At 42.8% G+C, this 22,039-nt stretch overlaps 1 protein-coding gene across 6 annotated transcripts in view; it reads left to right on the top strand.

Moving 5' to 3' along the window:
* The window catches only part of FGGY (FGGY carbohydrate kinase domain containing), a 531,195-nt gene that overhangs the window by 43,107 nt on the left and 466,049 nt on the right, over positions 1-22,039 (top strand). For all 6 annotated transcript variants that reach the window (XM_058303505.2, XM_058303502.2, XM_058303499.2 and 3 more), the window contains exons 2-3: positions 868-930; positions 2,208-2,425. In XM_058303505.2, the coding sequence (XP_058159488.1) occupies positions 2,407-2,425 (19 nt within the window). In that variant the 5' untranslated portion in view covers positions 868-930; positions 2,208-2,406. The remainder of the gene's footprint in view (positions 1-867; positions 931-2,207; positions 2,426-22,039) is intronic.

Genomic DNA, 22,039 nt, shown 5'->3' with positions numbered 1-22,039 from the left:
GAAAAGAATGCTATCAATTATGAATGAACCTTAGGTGCCTTAGACATGGACAGGACAGTATTAGACATGGCTGGACAGCAGGCAGAGGCCAGGTGGTATAGGGCCTGGGATGCTGTGCTGAGGAGCTGGGATTGTATCATAGCCATTGTCAGTAATTTTCAGCATTCCTGATGAAGGACCCAGTAGAAGGACTGCTGGGATAAGAGGTGAGGGAGGGGCTAGGGTGATCTTTGCTTCAAACAGAACAGCTCTGCTGTTATCTGTTTTATTGAAGTTTTCTTCAAGCGAGAGTTTGAAGCAAAGGTATTGGTGCTGAATGAGTGAAGGAATGGTTGCTTTGAAAACCGGTCATATGGTTGTATGAGGCTCCCAAAGGGATTTAAATTTAAGTGAGGGAGAGAAGAAGCGATTGCCTGTTGGCTAGAGCCTGAGAGTTGTTCTCCGAAGCTCAGATGAAATGTTACCACTAGAGCTTCCCTGTTATCTTCTTCACCTGTTAGGGGGTCACAAAGCCAAAAGGGGGAAAACACAGAGTTCAGAAAGCATTGCGATTAAGGCAGAAGCAATCATGTTTAATGATACTTTTTCACTGCGATAAAAATCCAGGAAGCAGTAACTGGACATCTGCTGACTGACTTTGCTTTAGAATTCCCAAGTGTGACTCTACCAAGGAAACATGATTCTTTTGAAGTTTGAAGGACTTAAAATGCTACTCAGGTTGAAAGTGGACTCTGGGCATAAGACTACTACATATCACTTGGGGAGAATTGTAGCATGTTCAACAGCACAGTTGTCTTTGGGTTTTGTTCTTATTCTTTGAAAGATCACTGGAAAATGAAAGCCTTTATGAGAATTTTTGTCATGCAGGTTCATCTGACCAAAGGGACTTAGAGCAGCAATCAACGCCAAGGAATTCCTGAACGTTCTCTGGTGAGATTTCCTCCTAACTCACAAGAAACAATCGAACAGAGTCCTGATTCTGTCCCCCTGGGCTCCTTTTCAATTCCCAGTCACTTCATGACATGGCTGTAGTGTACTTGCTTTTTCTCCAAACCTAATTGCCAAACTTTAAGAAAGAATAAGGCAGCGAACTTGGCCCAGTGGTTAGGGTGTCCGTCTACCATATGGGAGGTCCATGGTTCAAACCCCGGGCCTCCTTGACCCATGTGGAGCTGGCCCATGCGCAGTGCTGATGTGTGCAAGGAATGCCATGCACACAGGGGTGTCCCCTGCATAGGGGAGCCCCACGCGCAAGGAGTGTGCCCTGTAAGGAGAGCCATCCAGCGCGAAAGAAAGTGCAGCCTGCCCAGGAATGGTGCCGCACACACGGAGACACGGAGAGCTGACACAACAAGATAACGCAACAAAAAGAAACACAGATTCCTGTGCCGCTGACAACAAAAGAAGCAGACAAAGAAGATGCAGCAAATAGACACAGAGAACAGACAACCGGGGTGGGGGTGGTGAGGGAAGAGAAATAAATAAAAAGATAAATCTTTAAAAAAAAAAAAAAAGGAAGAATAAGATGGAAAGGAAAGAGCACACGATTTGGAGTTGCGCAGATCTGAGACTTCAGGTTCAGTCTGCCCCCTGAGTGATGCTGGCACATTTACTGTTTATAAGTGTGGCCCTTGCATTAAGCAAAAAGGTATTTATCTCTTGGAGTTTTGCCTTGTCGATACCCATCTTCCAGAGTCATAGTGAGGGGGTGAGGAAATGTATATGCCTTTCACAGTGCTTGGTGCATAAATGCTTGGTAGATATTTGTTGATTGAATGACTGATTGGAAAGATGAGGTTCCACTTTAGTACCTTGGCCACTGTCCTTGTTGATTCAAATTCACTGAGAATAAATTCATATCCATTGACACCAATTTTTAAGTTCTCCAACAACCCTGTAATTACCCTTTTAGCTTATGTTACAACTTTGCTTAAATAATCATGCAATTAAATACTTAATGCCTAACTCCCTTCTGAGAATACGAACTCCATGTCTCAGACCATGTTGGTCTTGTTCACTCACCACCTAGCTCAGTGCCTGTGACTATACTGTTAGCACCGAAAATTTTTGTTGGATGAATAAGTCAACAACCACTGATTAATTAGCTGCACCCACCCCTTCTCTTTCATTTCCACTTCTAAGAAGTTCTGTGACTGTCTTTGTAAACCCACCTGCTCTCATGTGGTTTTTATATTTGATCACCACAGGTTGAGGGACCACAATGTCTGATGGAGAACAGGAACCAGGGAGCCACTACTACGTGGGTGTAGACGTTGGAACAGGCAGTGTCCGTGCCGCTCTTGTGGACCAGAAGGGGATCCTTTTGGCTTTCGCAGACCAGCCAATTAAAAAATGGGAGCCTGAGTTCAACCACCATGAGCAGTCCTCGGAGGACATCTGGGCTGCATGCTGTGTTGTCACAAAGGTATGGGCAAGATGTGGCCTCCTCTCCTTGAGCATGATCCCTTGCACCCACCTGCCAAGTGTTTATTGAGTGCCATTTGGTGCCAGAGACTACTTTAGGGTAACTTTAGGTGCTGAGATGAGCAGGATATAGGCCTTGCCTTTCAGGAGTTCATAGTGAAGTGTGTGGATGAATAAGCAGCTAAAATATGTTGTGATACTTGCTCGGAGAGGAGTAACTATGGCTGGAACTAAGGATAAAACTAACTCTGGGACTCAGGAAAAACATGACAGGATGTGGTACCTGGAGGTGTGACTGATATGGAAAATTCACTAATAATCATAGTTAGAATCTACTGAACCATTATTATGTGCCAAATGCTGTGTAAGATATATTAGTGTGCATAATATAGTTGAAATCTCACAATGAGCCTATAAGTATAGTACTATTTTATCGAGGCACAGGAAGGTTAAATAACTTACCCAAGTTCATACAGTTAGTAAGTGGGAGAGGCAGAACTGGATCCCAGCTTAGCACTCTTGACTCCAGAGGTCCACTCCTAAGTCACTAAACTATCCTGCCTTCCAAGAGGAAGGTGAGGGAAACAGCATTTTAGGCAGAGGGAACAGCATGTGTAGAGGCATAGAGGTGTGAGAATGTAGTGGTGTGCTCTGAGAAAGCAGGGAAGTTGGGTAGGGCTAGAGTGTCTCTATGCCATGTAGATGTTCATATTTAGTGGCTTTGGCTTGGCAAAGGAAGGGATGCTGAACAATACTTGTTCATTTTTAAAGATTCATTTGACTGTTTGATTTTTAAATTCAGGTTATCAGGAATGGCAGAGGTGCATTTATCCTTTTTCTCCAGAAGTAAAATAAAGTCCTGGTTTCCCTCTACTCCCTGTTCCTAGGTTAGTCCCTTAAATATTCATGAGGTGCTTGGTAATTTACAGATGGACAATTCACCATTCTGTCCTTATCGATCAATCTGTTCAAACTTTAATGAGCTCTGGGCTGCTGTTAGTGCCCCCCAGAGGAGAAGGCAGAGAGAGGAGGAGGTGGGGATGGGCGGCAACTGAAGCATTATACAGGAATAAAGGAGGAGGTACAGCTTCTCTGCCGCCTGTTTAATTTTCCTCCTCCCTCCCCTTCCACCCACACTTTGGTGAGAATCTTCTACCCTTTGCCCTTGGGTGTCCTTTGTTCTTCTAACACTTAGCCTTTCTTGCCATTAAGGAAATTGGCAAGAAGAAAATATAATCCCCTGAAGAAAAGCTACTTTAAAAAAGGTCTGCTCTAGGTACAGCTTGGTTTAATGGTAGATTTTTAATTGTCTCCTAGTGGCTGCCAACTTGTCATTTGTTTGAGCCCTGTTAGGTGCACTGAGTGCTATGGGCATTTGTCCTTAGCGATGCTATCTCACACAGCAAACCTGAATAAAGCTGCTGGGTCTTAGGCTATTCCCCTTAGATGGAGTATGGATATCTGGCCATGTGCCAGAGCATGACACATCTACTCAGAATATCAGTGCTGGTGTGAGGTTTCAGGGGGAAAGTGTTTTCATATTACAGAGGTAACGTGGATAAAAGCATGGAATCTGGAGCCAGATTGCTTGGACTCACATCCCACTTCCAACATTTATTAGGTTGTCATCTTGGGCAAGTCAACTAATGTTTCTTGCCTTAGTTTCCTCCTCTGTAAAGTGGGATTATTATTAGTACCTACCTCTATAGAGTTGTTGAAAGGATTAAATGAGGTGATGCATGAAAAATTCTGTAACTGCCTGGAAATGAGTAAGCACTAAGTTTCGTATGGTGGTGGTGATAAAATGAGCCAATTATGGAAGAGATTGAAGTTCTAAGATAGAATACTAAAAAACCAAAGAACTTTTATGATTGATACAGCATCTCTTGGGAATTATTCACTTATTCCTCTTCTGGTAGGGTTCTTTCTGTGTAAGATTTTGAGAAGCACCTATCTTGGGCAAAGGGTGACATAGAATATATCCTAGCCTTTCTTTTTCTTTCTCGTGGACTCCAGAAAGTTTAAAACCTGAGAGCAGTTGTACTACTTTCTATTCCTGAGTTGTTCACATTACCTGAGATGATTTTTCTCCTTCGTCAAGTCAATGATGATGATGATGGTATGGCAAGTGATGTTTATTGCATACTAGTTATGTTCCAGATACTTATAATAAGCACTTCCCTTCATTTTAAAAAAAATTAAAAATTTTTTTCTTCCCCTTCCCCTTCCCTGTCCCTGTCCCTGCTGTTTTTTGCTGTCTGTGTCCATTCGCTGTGTGATCTTCTGTATCTATTTCTCTTTTTGTCTTCTCTTCTCGTACTTCTCCTCTAGGATTCATTGGAATTCGATCCTGGGGACCTCTGACATGGAGAGAGGTTCCTTGTCAATTGTGCCACCTTAGTTCCCTGTCTCTGCTTTGCTTCACCTTGACGCTCCCTTTCATTTCTTTTTTGTTGCGTCATCATCTTGCTATGTGACTCACTTGCATGGGCACTGGTGCTTAATCCATGGGTAGTTGACTTGCTGCATGGGCACTCAGCTTGCCATGTGGGCACTGGCTCACCACATGGGCACTGGCTCACGATGTGGGCACTCACACAGGCGCTTGGCTCACTAGGCAGACACTTGGCTTGCCACATGGGCACTTGCATGGTGGCTCACTGCATGGGCACTGGCTGGCCTGCACGGGCACTTACTTGCTTGCCACGTGGGCACCCATGTGGGCACTCAGTTAACAGTGTGACTTCCCTTAATTTTAATCTCATAGCCACCTGTTGAGGTAGGTTTAATTATTCTCTCCATTTTAGAGATGAAAAAATGAGGTCTGAAGAGATTAAGTAACCAGCTCAAGGTCACATGGCTAGTAAGAGGACGGGTTGGGATGCTGCTGCTGCCACCCTAATTCCCTGTGCCTTGCTTGCCTCATCAGCCTCATCTCTGTCTACATGCCCCCAACCTTAAAAGTATATAAAGGTACATGAAGCTTCCTGAACCTTGAGCTTACCCTGATTGCTGTATGTACCATATTGGATTACAAGTACCTTTACTGAGCTCTCTGCCCACAAGGAACATGCACTTCCAGTAAGCAGGGGTCATATCTTACTTTTATTTCCCTGGAGTGCCTTGCCTGTATTATGTTCAGTTAGTGTTTGTCGAATACAAGAATGAATGAAATCTGTCAGTTTCGTTGTCTGGAATGCTCTCATCTTGCTTCTTCACCTGCTCAACTCCTGGGCACCTTGTAAGGTATGGTTAAGGATTACTTCTTTTTGCATTCCTTTCTAGATAACCTCTGAGAATCCCTACCCTCCCTTGCCAAACCAGAGGAAAGAGAGGGTAAACAGCCCTTTTCTACTTTCCCACAGCTCACTGTTTTCACCTAAATCATTATTTAGCCCTTACCAGGTTATATTTGAATTGTTGGCTTGTTTGACTCCTTTAAGTCATGAGCTGAGGTCTTAAGGAGTTTCATTCTTATATCCCCAACATCTAACACATTGCTTGGCACAAATTAGGTACTCTATAAATTGTTGTTGAATTAGTGTTACTTAGAGCTGAAAACAAACAAACAAGAAACACCTCATCTTATTTTTAAGTATTGTAGTAACTCTGTGAAGTAGGAAGGACAACTGCCATTCTTCCTGTTTGCACACAAGGAAATTGAGGCTCTGAAACAAAATAAACACTAGAGACAGGACTAGAAACCCAGTGTGATGGCTTTAATCCTCTTCTCTTTGCCACCATCCCTAAAGTTGGCACTTCATTACTGGGCCAGTACTCAGCACCCCTTAAAGGGTCTATGGAAACACTCAAGCCCTAGATTTTAAGGGCCTATATTCCTGATTTTAAGGGTGTATATTCCTTTTTTGGAGCTGCAAATATTAATCACCCCAGTAAGTTGAGAATATTGAAAGTTAGTATATGATTAGTTTGACCTTCCATTGGGAAAAAAGGAATGATAAGCTGGAGGAATCCTTTAGCTAACAGGCATTAGTTGAATGTTATTCCTAAATTTATTTCACAAACATTTATTAAGCATTTATTGTGTGCTATGCTCTTTGCTAAACACTGGAGCATATATAGGAGAGGTATGAAACAAGCTTTCTGCCCCTAAGGATCAAACAGTTATGCCATATGAAGCCAATGAAACACCATTCTGTATTAAGTTGGATGGTACTAGCTATATGAATGATGTTTGGGGAAAGAAGCAGGACTAGTCTAAGTGAGATTGAGCAATAATGTTAATCCACTACATTCATAGAGTCTTTATGATTTTTAAAACACACTCATAGGTATTTTATCTTCATTGCAATTAGGCACAGAAGGTGTTGTCATCCCCGTTTTACAATTGAAAAAATAAAACTGAGGCCCAGAGAGTTAAGTGACTTTCCTCAGGTCACTCAGGTAGTATGTGATAAGCCTGAACTCTCAGATGGGTCAAATCTATGCACTCACTCCACCTCTGGCCCCACATATCTTGATCTTAATCTAGATCAGGGGTTCTTAACCTTCTTTGTTCCACGGACCTCTTTGCCGGTCAGGTGAAAACCACAGACCCCTTACTAAGTCCACACTATACTGTTTATTATTTAATAAACATATTGTACCTGCACCAATATGTCCCCACAAGAATAATGTTTTTTTGAATTTCAATTCAAGCTCATGGACCCCTTAAGAACCTCTGGTCTAGATTCTTATAAGTGCCTTATAGGTGATCTCCTCATATTTGCCCTTCCCCTCTCCAGTCCATTCTCATTCTTGCAGCTGGAACGACTTTGGTTTCTTGAACGACTTTGGTTTCTTTTTCCTTTAGTGCAAACCTGAGCATGTTACTGTTTTGGCTGTAATCCTTTGCACTACTGTTTAGATAGAACTCAGAATCTTTAATATAGCCTTCCAGACCCTTCATGGTCCAGTCCCAACCTGCTTTTCTGGCTTATCTCTTGATGCTTTCTCCCATCTCTCTGCATTCCACCCTCTTTCCTGCTGTCATGTCCTCAAACATGCAATGCTCCCTCTGGTCTCAGATCTTTTGTAGATAATTTTTCCTTCTACCTACACACTACCCTTTACCAGCATATTTAACTTCTGTTCATTCTTTAGATCTGTACTTATCCCTTATGATAGGCCTTAGCCACATGTGGCTATTTAAATTAACTAAAAGTAAATAAAATTAAAATTCCATTTCTCAGTTACACTAGACACAGTTCAAGTACTCAGTAGCCACATGTGGTTCATGCATATTGGACAGTGCAGATATAGAACATTTCAATGCAGAAGTTTTGTTGGATAGTGCTGCTTTAGATCTTAGCTCTTTGAAGTCAGTTCTTCAAGGAAGACTTTTCTTGCCCAACTAAGTCTTATTTCACTTTTGAAATGCTTTCATAGTACCTTCTACATTTCTTTATAGAACCTCTTACTGTTTGTGATGATATAATATAAAAAATTATTAATATCTGTCTTCCCTATTAGATTTTCTCTTTCAGGTTGGCAGGAACTGTGTCTTGCTCACCCAGGGCCTACCGTACAGTAGACTCAGGTAGTAGACTACCGTACAGTAGACTCATTCTGAGTAGACTCAGAATGAATGAATAAAATAAATCAGGACTCCTAATTCCCAGCTGATGGAGAAAGCTTGAAGAAGGATATTGGGCTAAAAGTGATTTCTTGAGAATTCTAAGAGAGGACATTCAGAACTGGTGGAATATCTTAGGCAGAAGTGCTGAGATGGGAATGTTAAAGAGCCAACCAAGCCTGTTTGAAGCAGGTGGTTTCCAATAGAAGGAAGGAAACGAAAGACTGGAATTGATTATCAGGACCTGCCTGGGAGAGCCAGCTCTGAGGCCAATAGGGAGCTCTTCTAGGAATAGTGTAAATTTGAGGTTAACTCATCTGGCAACAGATTGAGGATAACTTGGAAGGAACAGAAACTAAACCCAGAGATTCCAGTTAGGAGGCAATTTCATTCTTCTAGTGAAGTTTTGGAAGCAGAGATTCCTTTGAACTATGAGCTCTGGGAGGGCTGGGACCATATCTTTCTGGCTCAGCATGTGTGCTCTGTACCTGGCACTTATAGGTGCTTAATAAATAAATCTTTAATAATGGCTGTATGGATAAGAATGTTGGCAGTAATAATTAGGAGGGACAAGACTGAGAGACTTTTTAGAGGAAGAACTAACAAGTTGACAATGGAGAGGAAAGAGGTAGAGGTGATTTCAGAGTTTTAGTTCTTGGAAGAATGATGGTGTCACTGACTTAAATGGAAGTGTTTGGCCTCCATTTCCCTGCCTCATTATTAAGGGACAACATTGTATCTAAGCCAGGATGCTGTGCAGGTAATGGTCTGGGACTGGCTTTATTCATTTTACCAGTCCCTAGAGTAGGTTTTACAAAGTTGACTGCCTACCAGGGCCTTGCAGAGGGCATCCATCACTGTCACTCACTCCACATAAGCTTTTGCTGTTACTGGAACATGCCAGGCATGGCCCAAATTGGGGCTTTTTCATTGGCTATTCCCACTGTTCAGAATACTTTTCTCAAAGATTTTCACAAGGTTAACTCTTCATGTCCTTCAATCTTTTCCTCAATTCTCATCTTTTCAGAAAGACCTACTCTGTCTACTCTATTTAAAACTGCAGAGGGCGGAGCAAGATGGTGGTTGAGTGAGTGCACCTGATAGTCTCTTCTGCAAAGAAGCGGCTGGGCAGCATTAGAAATTCTTCAGGACCAGGCTGTTTCGGGATTTTGCAGGGCAGGAGGTGTCTGGACATCGATTTCGTGGGAGGGTAACAGAGAAAATTTGTGTAAGAGATACACAACTCTTACACGGAGTTAGGGGCTATGGGTGGGACGCTCCCCCGTGGGGCGGGTGGAACCGCGGCACTGGCACTGTGGCGGTGATTCCTGGAGGCTCTGCGGTACTGGGGAATTCATAAGCCCTGAGTGGGCTGTTAAGGGGCTAACAGGGCAGGAGGCTATCGCAAACCGATTTGGTGACACAGATGGGAGTTTTTTGTGAGGTGGGGAATTTTTGATTTCTGACACGAATAATAGTGTTTCCGGCTAGAGCCCCGCCCCCAAGGCCGGCTGCTGGTCTGCAGCAGCCTTAAATCGCTTGCAGTAAAGAGACGTCACCAGGGGGCTATTTCGGGGGATTGCAGGGTGGGAGGCGTCTGGAAGCCGATTAGGGGAATCTTTTGCGAGGCGTGGGATTTTCAGTTTCTGACACTGATACAGCGCTTCTGGCTAGAGACCCGCCCCCTAGGCCTGGCTGCGGACCTGCAGTGTCCTTAAATTGGCTGCAATATAGAGGCACCCCCAACTGGCTGTTTCGGGGGCTTGCAGGGCGGGAGGTGTCCTGAGGTCGAATTGGTGATACAGCCACAGAGGAGACCCTAGAGAGAGGGGGAATTGCGGGTTTCGGACACATAGGTCAGAGTTTGTGGATAGGACCTCTCCCATAGGGCTGGTACCCAGCTGCGGGGTTCCCTGAAGGCTGTGTTGCTCTGCGGTGCTCCCAGGCTCCCTGTTGGCCGGATTTGAGTTTGCCAGCTCTGTGTCCCTTGGACCCTGGTGGCCCACGCCCCAGAGACTCACGCCTCTTGAGTCTGCAATGTCACAGACTTTCCATCCCTGAATACACCACGCCCTGAGGCTCATCTAAGGTCCTTGATTGTCCTAGCCCTCAATGTTTGCGTTTTTTTTTTTAATTTGAATTTGAATTTTTTACTTTTTATTTTTCATTGTCCTGGTTGCTAATATTGCATTATTTCCTAGTCTTGTCTCCCATTGTATCCCCCAAGGTCTTTTTTTTTCATTTATTTAGGGGTTTTTTGTTGTTGCTGTTGTTGGTGTTCTATATCTTCTTTTCTTTTCCTTACTTGTTCTCCTCCCTTTTCTCTACCGGCCCCCCCCCTTTTTCTTTCTTCTCTTTTTTTCTCTCTCTTTTCTCTTGTCCCTCATTTTCTTCTTATTTTATTTAATTATACAATAGGTGCTGCAGGGAACACCTCACATTTGCTGGGTTTCCTCATCCTCTGTTGCCTCATTTCTGTGTGAATTGATTTTGGCTACCTACACTATCCCCTTTCCCCCACATCTTGATATCCTCATCATCTACTGTCTCTCCTATATTCCACCTCCCTTTCTTTGATCCCCAAATTGTCTAACTCTTAATTTTTAATACCTTTGTTTTGTTTTCTTTTATTCACTCTTGAAACTATTGCCTTTCTTTTCTCTTTCCCTCTCTCACGAAAACACTAGCTTTTTAATTCTTACCATATTCCTCCCATATTCAGTCGACTACCTCATTATAGGTACTCTACTTACTGCTATAACTCTACACAACTTATATGAATCTAATATCCATCCTCCCAGATCTCATATTGTTGCTCTGTTAACATTTATTACCAATACTACTTTACACATTTTCCTTTTTAACACAATTGCTTTTCCCTGGCCCTAATATTTTCCTTCAAAGTGAACTCAGCCAGCAACAAGAAATTAGAATAAGAAGAACAAAGTGACAAAGAGAAGATATAACACTTATGCAAGAACAACAGCTAATTTATCCCCAAGACTAGACAAAGAAGCTAAGGAACTGATTAAACCCGTCGAGATAAAATGATGACCAGACAGCAACAAAAATCTACAAACCAAATAATAATCAGGAAAACATGGCTGAATCCAATGAACAAACTAAAAACCAGGAAGGGGAGCAGAACTTCGCACAAGTAATTAAAACTCTCAGAACATATATCACAGACAAATTTAATGAAGTAAAGGAAGAGGTTAACAATATGAAGACAACACTTGGAGGGGAAATTGCAGACATACGCAAAAAGATAATAGATATGATGGGAATGAACACCACAGTTCAAGAAATCAGAAATAAACTTGCAGCAAATAGCAGCAGATTAGAAGAGGCAGAAGAGAGAATTAGCGATGTGGAAGACAGGACATCGGAAATCAAAAAGATAGTAGAATTGATCAATAAAAAGATAGAAAAAATCCAGCTAGGACTTAGGGACCTGAATGACAATGCAAAACGCACAAACATATGTATTATAGGCATCCCAGAAGGAGAAGAGAAGGGAAAGGGATCAGAAGGAGTGTTGTAGGAAATAATGGCTAAAAACTTCCCAAATCTACTGAAAGAGACAGATGTACATATCCAAGAAGTAAAACGCACGCCAAACATCATAAACCCCAACAGGCCCACCCCAAGATATATACTTGTCAAATTATCCAACGCTCAAGACAAAGAGAAAATTCGAAAAGCAGCAAGAGAAAAGAAAACCATCACATACAAGGGAAGCTCCATAAGATTAAGTGCTGATTTCTCATCTGAAACCATGGAGGCAAGAAGAGAGTGGTATGATATAGTCAAGGTACTAAAAGAAAAAAATTTCCAACCAAGAATACTCTATCCAGCTAAACTAGCATTCAAAAATGATGGAGAGTTCAAAATATTCACAGATAAACAGAAACTGAAAGAGTATGCCAACAAGAAACCTCCCCTTCAAGAAATTCTAAAGGGAGTTCTGCAGGAAGAAAGGAAAAAACAGGACAGGCACAGTTGGAGGAGAGTGTAAGAGCAACAAAAAAGACAAAAAGAGAAGAAAAAACAAACAAAATATTACAAACACAAGTCCAATCAAAATATGCCTAATATAAAAAATTCCTGGAAAGTAATAACACTGAATGTTAACGGATTAAACTCTCCTATCAAAAGATTCAGACTGGGACATTGGATAAGGAAATATGACCCATCTATATGCTGTCTACAAGAGACACATCTTAGACCCAGAGATTCATGGAGGCTGAAAGTGAATGGTTGGAAAACAATTTTACAAGGCAACAATAACCAAAAAAAGGCAGGAGTAACTATATTAATATCAGACTAAATAGAATTTAAATGCGAAACAATTGTGATAGACAAAGAAGGATACTACATATTAGTGAAAGGGACAATCTCTCAAGAAGAACAAACAATCATAAATATTTATGCTCCTAACAAGGGCGCCTCTAAATACGTGAGGCAAACGCTGGAAAAACTAAGTGAAAGAATAGATACCTCTACAATTATAGTGGGGGATTTTAATACACCACTATCAACTCTGGACAGAACATCTCAAAAGAGAACCACTAAAGAAACAGTGTATTTGAACAGTATATTAGAGGAGCTGGATCTAATAGACATATACAGATCATTACACCCAAACACAGCAGGATATACATTTTTCTCAAGTGCACATGGATCATTCTTCAAGATAGACCATATGCTAGGCCACAAAGAAAGGCTTATTGAATTCAGAAAAATCGAAATCATACAAAATAATATCTCTGACCACAGTGGAGTGAAGCTGGAAATCTGCAAGGGCCAGAGGCCCAGATCTCACACCAAGATATGGAAATTAAACAGCACGCTCTTAGAAAAACAGTAAGTCAAAGAGGAAATCTCAAAAGAAATCAATGACTACATTGAAACAAATGATAATGATAACAAGACATACCAAAATTTATGGGATGCAGCAAAAGCAGTACTGAGAGGGAAATTTATAGCCATAAATTCATACATCAAAAAAGAAGAAAGAGCAAAAATTGAATAACTAACTGCACATTTGGAGGAATTAGAAAAAAAACAACAAAGTAATCCCACAGGAAGAAGAAGGAAGGAAATAACAAAGATAAGAGCAGAACTAAATGAAATAGAAAATAAGAAAGCACTTGAAAAGATAAACAAGACAAGAGCTGTTTTTTTGAGAAGTTCAATAAAATTGACAAACCTTTAGTGAGACTAACAAAGAAAAAAAGAGAGAAGATGCAAATACACAAAATAAGAAATGAGAAAGGAGATAGCACCACTGACCCCACAGAAATAAAGACTATCAGAAGAGGATACTTTGAAAAACTATATTCCAACAAAAACGACAATTAGAGGAAATGGACAAATTCCTAGAAACACATAAGCAGCCTATGTTGATGAAAGAAGAAATTGAAGATCTCAACAAAACAATCACAAGTAAAGAGATAGAATCACTCATTAAAAACCTCCCAACTAAGAAGAGCCCAGGGTCAGATGGCTTCACAGGTGAATTCTACAAAACATTCCGGAAAGAACTAACACCAATCCTGCTGAAACTCTTCCAAAAAATCGAAACAGAAGGAACATTGCCTAACTCCTTCTATGATGCCAACATTACCCTAGTACCAAAGCCAAACAAAGACACCACAAGAAAGGAAAATTACAGACCAATTTCTCTGATGAACCTAGATGCAAAAATACTTAACAAAATACTTGCTAATCATATTCAACAACATATTGAACGAATTATAAAAAATGACAAAGTGGGATTCATTCCAGGTATGCAAGGATGGTTCAACATAAGAAAATCAATCAATGTAATACACCATATAAACAGATTGAAGGAAAAAAATCACATGATTATATCTATAGATGCAGAAAAAGCATTTGACAAAATACAGCACCCTTTCTTGATAAAAACATTGCAAAAGATTGGAATACAGGGAAATTTTTTGAACATGATAAAGAGTATATATGAAAAACCCACAGCCAACATCATTTACAATGGAGAAATCCTAAAATCCTTCCCTCTAATGTCAGGAACAAGACAAGGATGCCCACTCTCTCTCTTTCTATTTAACATTGTCTTAGAAGTACTTGCTCGAGCACTGAGCAAGAACCAGATATAAAAGACATTCAGATGGGAAAGGAAGAAGTAAAAATTTCATTATTTGCAGATGACATGATCCTATACATAGAAAACCCTGAGAGATCTACAACAAAGCTTCTAGAACTCATAAATGAGTTTAATAAAGTCGTAGGTTATAAGATCAATGTGCAAAAATCAGTAGCACTTCTGTACACCAATAATGAGCAAGATCAGGAGGAAATCAAGAAACAAATACCATTCACAATAGTAAATAAAGAAATCAAATATTTAGGAATAAATTTAACTAAAGATGTAAAAAACTTATACACCGACAAGTACACAAGATTGTTCAAGGATATCAAAGAAGACCTAAATAAATGGAAGAATATTCCCTGTTCATGGATAGCAAGATTAAATATTATTAAGATATCTATCCTACCAATACTGATCTACATATTCAGTGTAATCTCAATAAAAATCAACACAGCCTTCTTTAAGGAACTAGAAAAACTAACTATGAAATTTATTTGAAAAGGAAAGAGGCCCTGAATAGCCAAAGACATATTGAAAAAAAAAAAAAGAAATTGGAGGAATCACATACCTGACTTCAAACATACTACAAAGCTACAGTAGTGAAAACAGCATGGTATTGGCATAAGGAGAGACACACAGACCAATGGAATCGAATTGAAAGTTCTGATATAGAACCTCATATATATAGCCATATAATATTCGATAAAGCCCCCAAACCCTCTCAACTGGGAGAGAATGGCGTATTCAACAAATGGTGCCTGGAGAACTGGATATCCATATATAGAAGAATGAACGAGGATTACCTCTCACACCTTACACGAAGATCAACTCAAGATGGATCAGAGACCTAAATGTAAGAGTCAGGGCCATAAAGACCTTGGAAAGCAGTGTAGGGAAACATCTACAAGGCCTTGTAATAGGAAATGGCTTCATAAACATTACACCAAAAGCACGAGCAGCAGAAGAACAAATTGATAAATGGGACTTCCTCAAAATTAAAGCCTTCTGCACCTCAAAGGAGTTTGTCAAGAAAGTAAAAAGGTAACCCACACAATGGGAGAAAATATTTGGCAATCATATATCCGATAAGAAACTTAAAACTTGCATGTATAAAGAACTCCTATATCTTGAAAATAAAAAGATAAACAACCCACTTAAAAAATGGGAAAAAGATTTAAACAGACACTTCTCCAAAAGAAGAAATAAAAATGGCTAAAAAGCACATGAAAAAATGCTCCCAATCTTTAGCTATCAGGGAAATGCAAATCAAAACAACAATGAGATTCCATCTTACTCCCATAAGATTGGCAGCTAGGAAAAAAAGAGAAGACTGCAAATGCTGGAGAGGATGTGAAGAAATGGGAACACTCATCCACTGCTGGTTGGAATGCAGAAGGATCCAACCATTTTGGAGGACAGTTTGGTATATACCCAGCAGAACTGAAAACAAGAACACAAACTGATAAATGCACACCAATGTTCGTAGCAGCATTGTTCACTATCGCCAAAAGTTGGAATCAACCCAAATACCCATTAACAGATGAGTGGATCAATAAAATGTGGTATATACATACAATGGAATACTACTCGGCTTTAAGAACAAATACACTACAAAGACACGTGATAACATGGATGAATCTTGAGAACCTTATGTTGAGTGAAGCAACCAAGGCGTTGAAGGAAAAATACTACGTGACCTCAATGATATGAAATAAGCAAGCTGCCTCAGAGAGCTATAGACTGGAAGGTAGGCTTACAGGAAATCGGAGGGTAAAGGAAGGATGTAAGCTGGCATCTACATGGGTAAAATCTATGATAAGCTGGAGGTAAGTATATGTACAAGGAAGGGATAAAATGGGGGCATAGGGTTACCTTTGGGTGAGGCTTTGGTGGTTTGAGGGGGGCTAGGGATGGGCGGATGGGTAATATTGCCCAAGAAATTGGGGGGAGGGTGGGGCAACACACGAACATAGGAGATTGTCATGTGTTGGTTGAGCGTATAATATTGAGAAAACCTTTTCAAAATACAATTAGGAAAGTTACCTGTTTAAGACACTCAAAGGGGATAATCTGATGCAGGACAGACTCCTAGGGAATATCTGAATGCTCATTTTGCCAGAGTGGGTTATACCATTGGGTAGAGACCCATATAATGAGAGTGAAGGTAGACCCACAACCTGGGGAGGAATAATGCCATCAAATAGAGGGAACTGTATCTCTCAAGAGAATTGGTGGCTCCCAGGGCATTAGGGCAGTTGAGCAAGTCAAGCTCTCAACACTGTTGCAAGTATCTCTGAACATGGCTCCTCAAGAAATGAAGATTGACTGTCACTGTGGGCCCCAAGGGGAGGGGGAAATAGATGCTGAATAGATGGAACTAAAGTAAATGTGAGGGCAAAAGAAGTGTTTCACAAGAGTACGCAAGGATGGATATAAAACATGTAATATTACACCAAAAACATATAAGGGATGACAGACTAATAATGTAAACCATTGAGGGACGAAACGGGGTCCCTGTTATGGGACGAGCGGGGTCCCTGTTGCGGGACAAGTGGGGTCCCGTTGTGGGACGAGAGGGGTCCCTGGCGTGGGGAAGAAAGCCTCGTACAGCCGCTGAGGCTTCCCTCGGGGGCTCCGAAGGCGTGGAGGGCGCACGACCCAGGAAGGAGTCGCGGAGACAGGCTGATGGCACAAGTCTGGTTTATTGTGGAAGGGGATGCAGATTTATAGGATTGGGGAGTGGTGTGGCGGGTTCTGATTGGCTAGGGCAAATGCTGTTTCCATATAAGGCAATGTTCTGGCATTGGGCTAGTGATTGGCCAGTAGAGTTTGTGCTAACTCTTGATAGGCTGACACTGTTACTAAGCTGATAGGTGGTTGTAAGCTGTTGCTGGGCAAACAGCGTACTAAGAGATTAGGTTTAAGGAAGGGGGGAGGGGAAGTGAGAGCTGGGCTAGGCGGGAGATAGGAAGGGGGAGGGCGGTGCCGGCTAGCCGTTAGCAGCAAAGGCCTAGTCAGGCGTGGTCACCTTGTCTAGGCCCAGTGGGCAGAGGCGGTGTCACCTCTTGCCGCACTGTTTGCCACTGAGGCAAGCCGGGTGCCCCTCCTCCCACATCTCCCCCTTTGTTTTTAATATGCCGGGGCTCTCGACGTTGGGGGGGGAGGATGCGGAGGGGAACAGGCCTAACATGAAAAGCAGTAGAGAGCGTAGATTTTTAGGTTTCTTGTTTGAAGCCAAGGTGCGGACAGCAAGTTGTACTAGCTGTCCAAGGAGGAGGGTGTCATGAACTGGATCCTCGGCCACGTTCAGCCTCTCCATCCGATGGGCGAGTGCTCTCATCATCCGTCGTTGGACCTGCTGCTGGCCGGTGGCGGATTTGATGTTTCTCCCGGGGATCCAGAGCGGCTGGGAGGCATTTTGTGGGGTTCCCGACGCTGTAGGGCCTTCAGGCGGTGGCGCTTCCTCCTCCCTAGTTTCGGCTGCGGTGGCAGGTTTGATGTTTCGGCCCTTGGAGCGGTGCAGTGGTGGGGTTGCTTTGGCCCCACGTTGTGCTGTGGTGGGGTTGCTTAGCCCCACATTGGGCGCCAGTTGCGACGGTTTGCTCGGTCGGTAGAGGTGGGGTCTGGCTGCGGACGAGGGGTCGGTCCAGCTCAGGACGAGGGGTCGGTTCCGCTTGGGACGAGGGGTCGGTCTGGCAGCAGACGAGGGGTCGGTCTTACAGTGGTTGCGCGGTTCGGCTGACGGGGTCGCCCGGCGAAGCCGGCGACGAAGGGGTCGCCTGGAGAAGCAGGCGACGAACTGGGGACAAGGGAGGCCAGGCCCTTGTCGGGAGCTCTCAGGACTGGAGGGCGCACGGCAGAAGAACTACCGCGGAGACGAGGTAAACACGCAGGTCCACTTTATTGAGGGAGAGGAAACAGTTTTATAGGGGCTGGGGAAGGCTGATTGGTCGAAGCCACGCCCTGTTCTGATTGGTTGCCGGAGAAAGGTCAGTGGGCGGTACTGGACGGGGGAGGGGTGGTGATTAGGGATTGGCTGTTGCTGTTGCTGGGGGAAGTGGCAGGGTTTAGTGATTGGTGGCTGCTGTTGCTGGGGTAGAGGGCAGACTGGAGTTTCCCGCCCACACCTGGCTGTTGCTGCTGTCGGGGGGAGGGAAAAGGGCAGACTGGATTTTTCCGCCCACGCCTGGCTGTTGCTGCTGTCGGGGGAGGGGAAAAGGGCAGACTGGAATTTTCCGCCCTGCGCCTGCGCAAGGAGAAAGAAGAAGAAGGGTGCCACCCCACAGGCATCGTGTGGCGCCATCCGGGAGGATGGGCGGCCGCGGAAGCATGGCTGCCGAGAAGGTGAGACCCGAGGGCACTCTGCGCCCATGCCGAGCTTCCTTCAGGCGTGGCAGTGGGCCCGACCAACCACCCTATTATGGGGGCAGTGGTTTGGAATAGGCCTACCGCGGCCGCCGCCCCTCGCCAGGCCAGCAAACCACACTTCAGCCTGAGGGGTGACCGCAAACCATAACGTAAAACATAGGATAACGAAAGTTTAGAAAACTGTATAGCCTAAAGTATAAACCACAATGCAGACACAAATGTTACCTTGTTTAAAAGCTATTGTCTCAATATCTGTACATCAGTTTCAGTAAATATGAGATGAATAAGTTAAAAGATTATCGCTGTGGAAGGGAACAGGTTTTATAATGGATATATGGGAGTACTGTATATTGTATATATGAGCTACTGTGATCTAAGGCTCTAGTAAAGAGAAGATCAATAATTAGGGAAAAAAAGAAAAGAAAAAGATAGGATGTAGAATTTTTCCAAATCAATATGTATTCTATATCTAACCTTTAAACTCATCGCTATATTCCATTTTACTGTTAAGGGAACCTGACATTATATTGGGCTTCACTTTTCAGGAAATTTTGGATCACAGAGTGTTTCAACAATGGCAGCGGAGGAATACTGGTATGCGATGTTATTGACAGGGGACATATGGTTGACAGGGAGTTATACAGGGCATGTGTTCAGGGTGCATGGAAATGTTTGGATATACTCATAGTGGAAACAATCAAAACCAACAGCTGGGGGGGTACTTGGTTCCTGGCCTGGGGGAGGCTCTGTTGTGGTCCCTAGGGGAGCAGCGGCAGTCCCCCAGGTATAACAGCAAGGACCAGGAAGGAATGAGAGTCCAACAGTGACCCCCTGATACTAATGACTATGCTTGTAAGCCTGTACATCTGAAATAAGAACAAGGCCTAGAGCAGCACTGTGCCTGAGAGTTCCCTCCTGACAGCCTCCGTGTTGCTCAAATGTGGCCAGTCTCAAAGACAAACTCAGCATGTAAATGCAATGCCTTCCCCCCAGCGTGGGACATGACACCCAGGGATGAGCCTCCCTGGCACCAAGGGATCACTACCAAGTACCAGCTGATGATGTAACTAGAAAATGACCTTGAATTAAAGGTTCAATGCTGACCAGCAGAATATCCCCGTCTACATATAATAACAGGAGTTAAAAATGGTGTTTTTTTCCATTTCCTAAATTAAGGTGGAAATGGAAAGGACAAATGAGTTTATATGGCTATGAGTCTCTAAATAAGAGTTTGGAGGTTGTCAGAAGGATTGCCCTTATGCACACCTGATCAGAGTCTCAGAGACAGATAAAGTAGGTACAGCCCAGGTATTGGTTCTTTTGAGGGCTAAAGAGACCCACAGGTTCTGTGGTCATGGCAGATGGGGTTCACTGCCATGTCAGTTGGCCCTTCTTTGGAGCTGGTGTTTCTGCGTGATGGAACTGGACTCAGATGGGATCTCTCTTCACAAGACTTTCATGCTACTTTACTGGAATTGTAGTTGGTGCTGGGGTTTAAGATATATCTAGGGGATTTGAATCTCTGGACTTACAATATGATAGCCAGGCCCTGAGCCTCAACAGACTTCAACTCCTACACTTTGATTTATTGGACTTACCCCACTCAGCTAACATGGAGTTGAAGAATGTCAGCCACCACACCATGGAGCCTAGAGTGCCTACAACTGAAAGGAGGAGGATTGTATCCAGTATCCATGTAGAATCTAAACCCCATCTTGACATAGATGTGGAATGGACACAACCAAGCCAAGGTCCACAGGAAGGAGGAATACAGTAAGGATTAGAGTGGACTTAATGATATTGTATTCGTGAACTATTGTGGTTAGTAATCGAGAAAATGTGGCATTGGTGTGGAAAAAGTGGCCATGGTGGCAGCTGGGTGTGGGGAATGGGAGGAAGAGATGAGATGTGTAGGCAGTTTCAGGACTTGGAGATGTCCTGAGTGGTGCTGCAGCGACAATTGCTGGACATTGTATGTCCTCCCATGACCCACTGGATGGAACATGGGAGAGTGTGGGCTATGGTGTGGACCACAGGCCATGGGGTACAGTGATGCCCAGAGATGTACTCACCAGATGCAATGGATGTGTCATGATGATGGGGGAGAGTGTTACTGTGGGGGGAGTGGTAGAGTGGGGGCGGTGGGGATGAATGGGGACCTCATATGTTTTGAATGTAATATTTTTAAAAAAATGAGTAAATAAAATAAAGCAATAAAAATAAAAATAAATCTACAGCTACCAACCCCTTCTCTGAAAGTCCTGATCCCCCTGACTTATTGCTTTCTAGTATACTATACATATATAATTTATTTGATTTATTAGTTTTTATCTGATCCCACTTATATGTAATTACCATAAGAACAAGAAATTTTATTTTAATGTCTGGCTCTCCATTGTTTCCCAAGTACTCAGAAGAGTGCACTGCGTAACCCTAGAAGAGGTTCAGTTATATATGCTGACTGAGGACCTACTGAATGTGTAGGCACTAAGGAGTCATGGGCCTGATGGAGCTGGGAATTTCATAATCCAGGCATGTCCCCAAGACTGAGAAAGGCATTCAAATCAAGATTTAAAAGACCACAGTCTCAGTCACATAGCACTCTGCTGTAAGCTGAATTCTATCTATGAGACCCCAGGTTTTGACCCTTGATCCAAATAGAACTGAAGATAAACCAGGTATGTATCTGACCCTTCAGCTCTTAGTTTGGAGGGTGTTGTAAGGAAAGCTCACTTCCCGCCCAATATGGCAGAGCCTGCTGATTTAAAACACATGCAGGATTGAACGTTCCCACAGTAAGAACAAAGAAATGCACAATCCCTTCCCCAAATATTTGTTTGCTGCCCCATAGCTACGAGTTGACAGTTGTTAGACATGGACCAGGTTACCAAATGAGGTTGCAGAAATCTCCTCTGGAAATTCTTTAGAAGAGCAGTGAGTTTCTCTCTAGCCAAAAAAATTCCCTTGATGCCACGTTATTGATGTTCGTTTACTAGGCTGTTTTCTTCTTCCATTAATAAGAATATAAAAAAAAATTCTCAGGTCACCAGGTCAAGCCTCAGTGGCCTTCTGTGTAGTGTGACCCTGAGAGCCATCTTTCTGGGATAGTTAAGATGCGGGCAGGAAGGAAGTTGGAGATGGGGGTGGTTCTACCCAGCTCTAGATAAGCATGATATTGAGGCATTTCCTTGTAAGGCTGGACAAGTGATAGTGACTGCCTAAGTAAATCAGGTTTAAATGCATGTAACAATTATTCTTTCATTCCTTGTGGTAGGTTTACATTTTTGACATTTTAGACACTGAGCTTTTGTAAGTAGAAAGCCAGGATTAGATTATAGAATTCTGTGGGTCTTCAGAGGGAATTCATAAAATAGATTGAAGAAAATATTTTCCTTGCCCCTACTGGAAGGCTATTCTCACCATAATTATGAGAAAGATTTGAACGTTTATAAGGTAACATCTTTTTTGCTACTCCCTTTTCCTATCATTTTGATATGTGCCCATATGACACAGAGAGCATGCTGTGCTTTGTACATAAA

Source organism: Dasypus novemcinctus, chromosome 9 (assembly GCF_030445035.2).
Source record: "Dasypus novemcinctus isolate mDasNov1 chromosome 9, mDasNov1.1.hap2, whole genome shotgun sequence".
Taxonomy (NCBI): Eukaryota; Metazoa; Chordata; class Mammalia; order Cingulata; family Dasypodidae; genus Dasypus; species Dasypus novemcinctus.
Note: the sequence above shows the minus strand (reverse complement) of the source record. Positions and strands in the feature narration are given on the sequence as shown.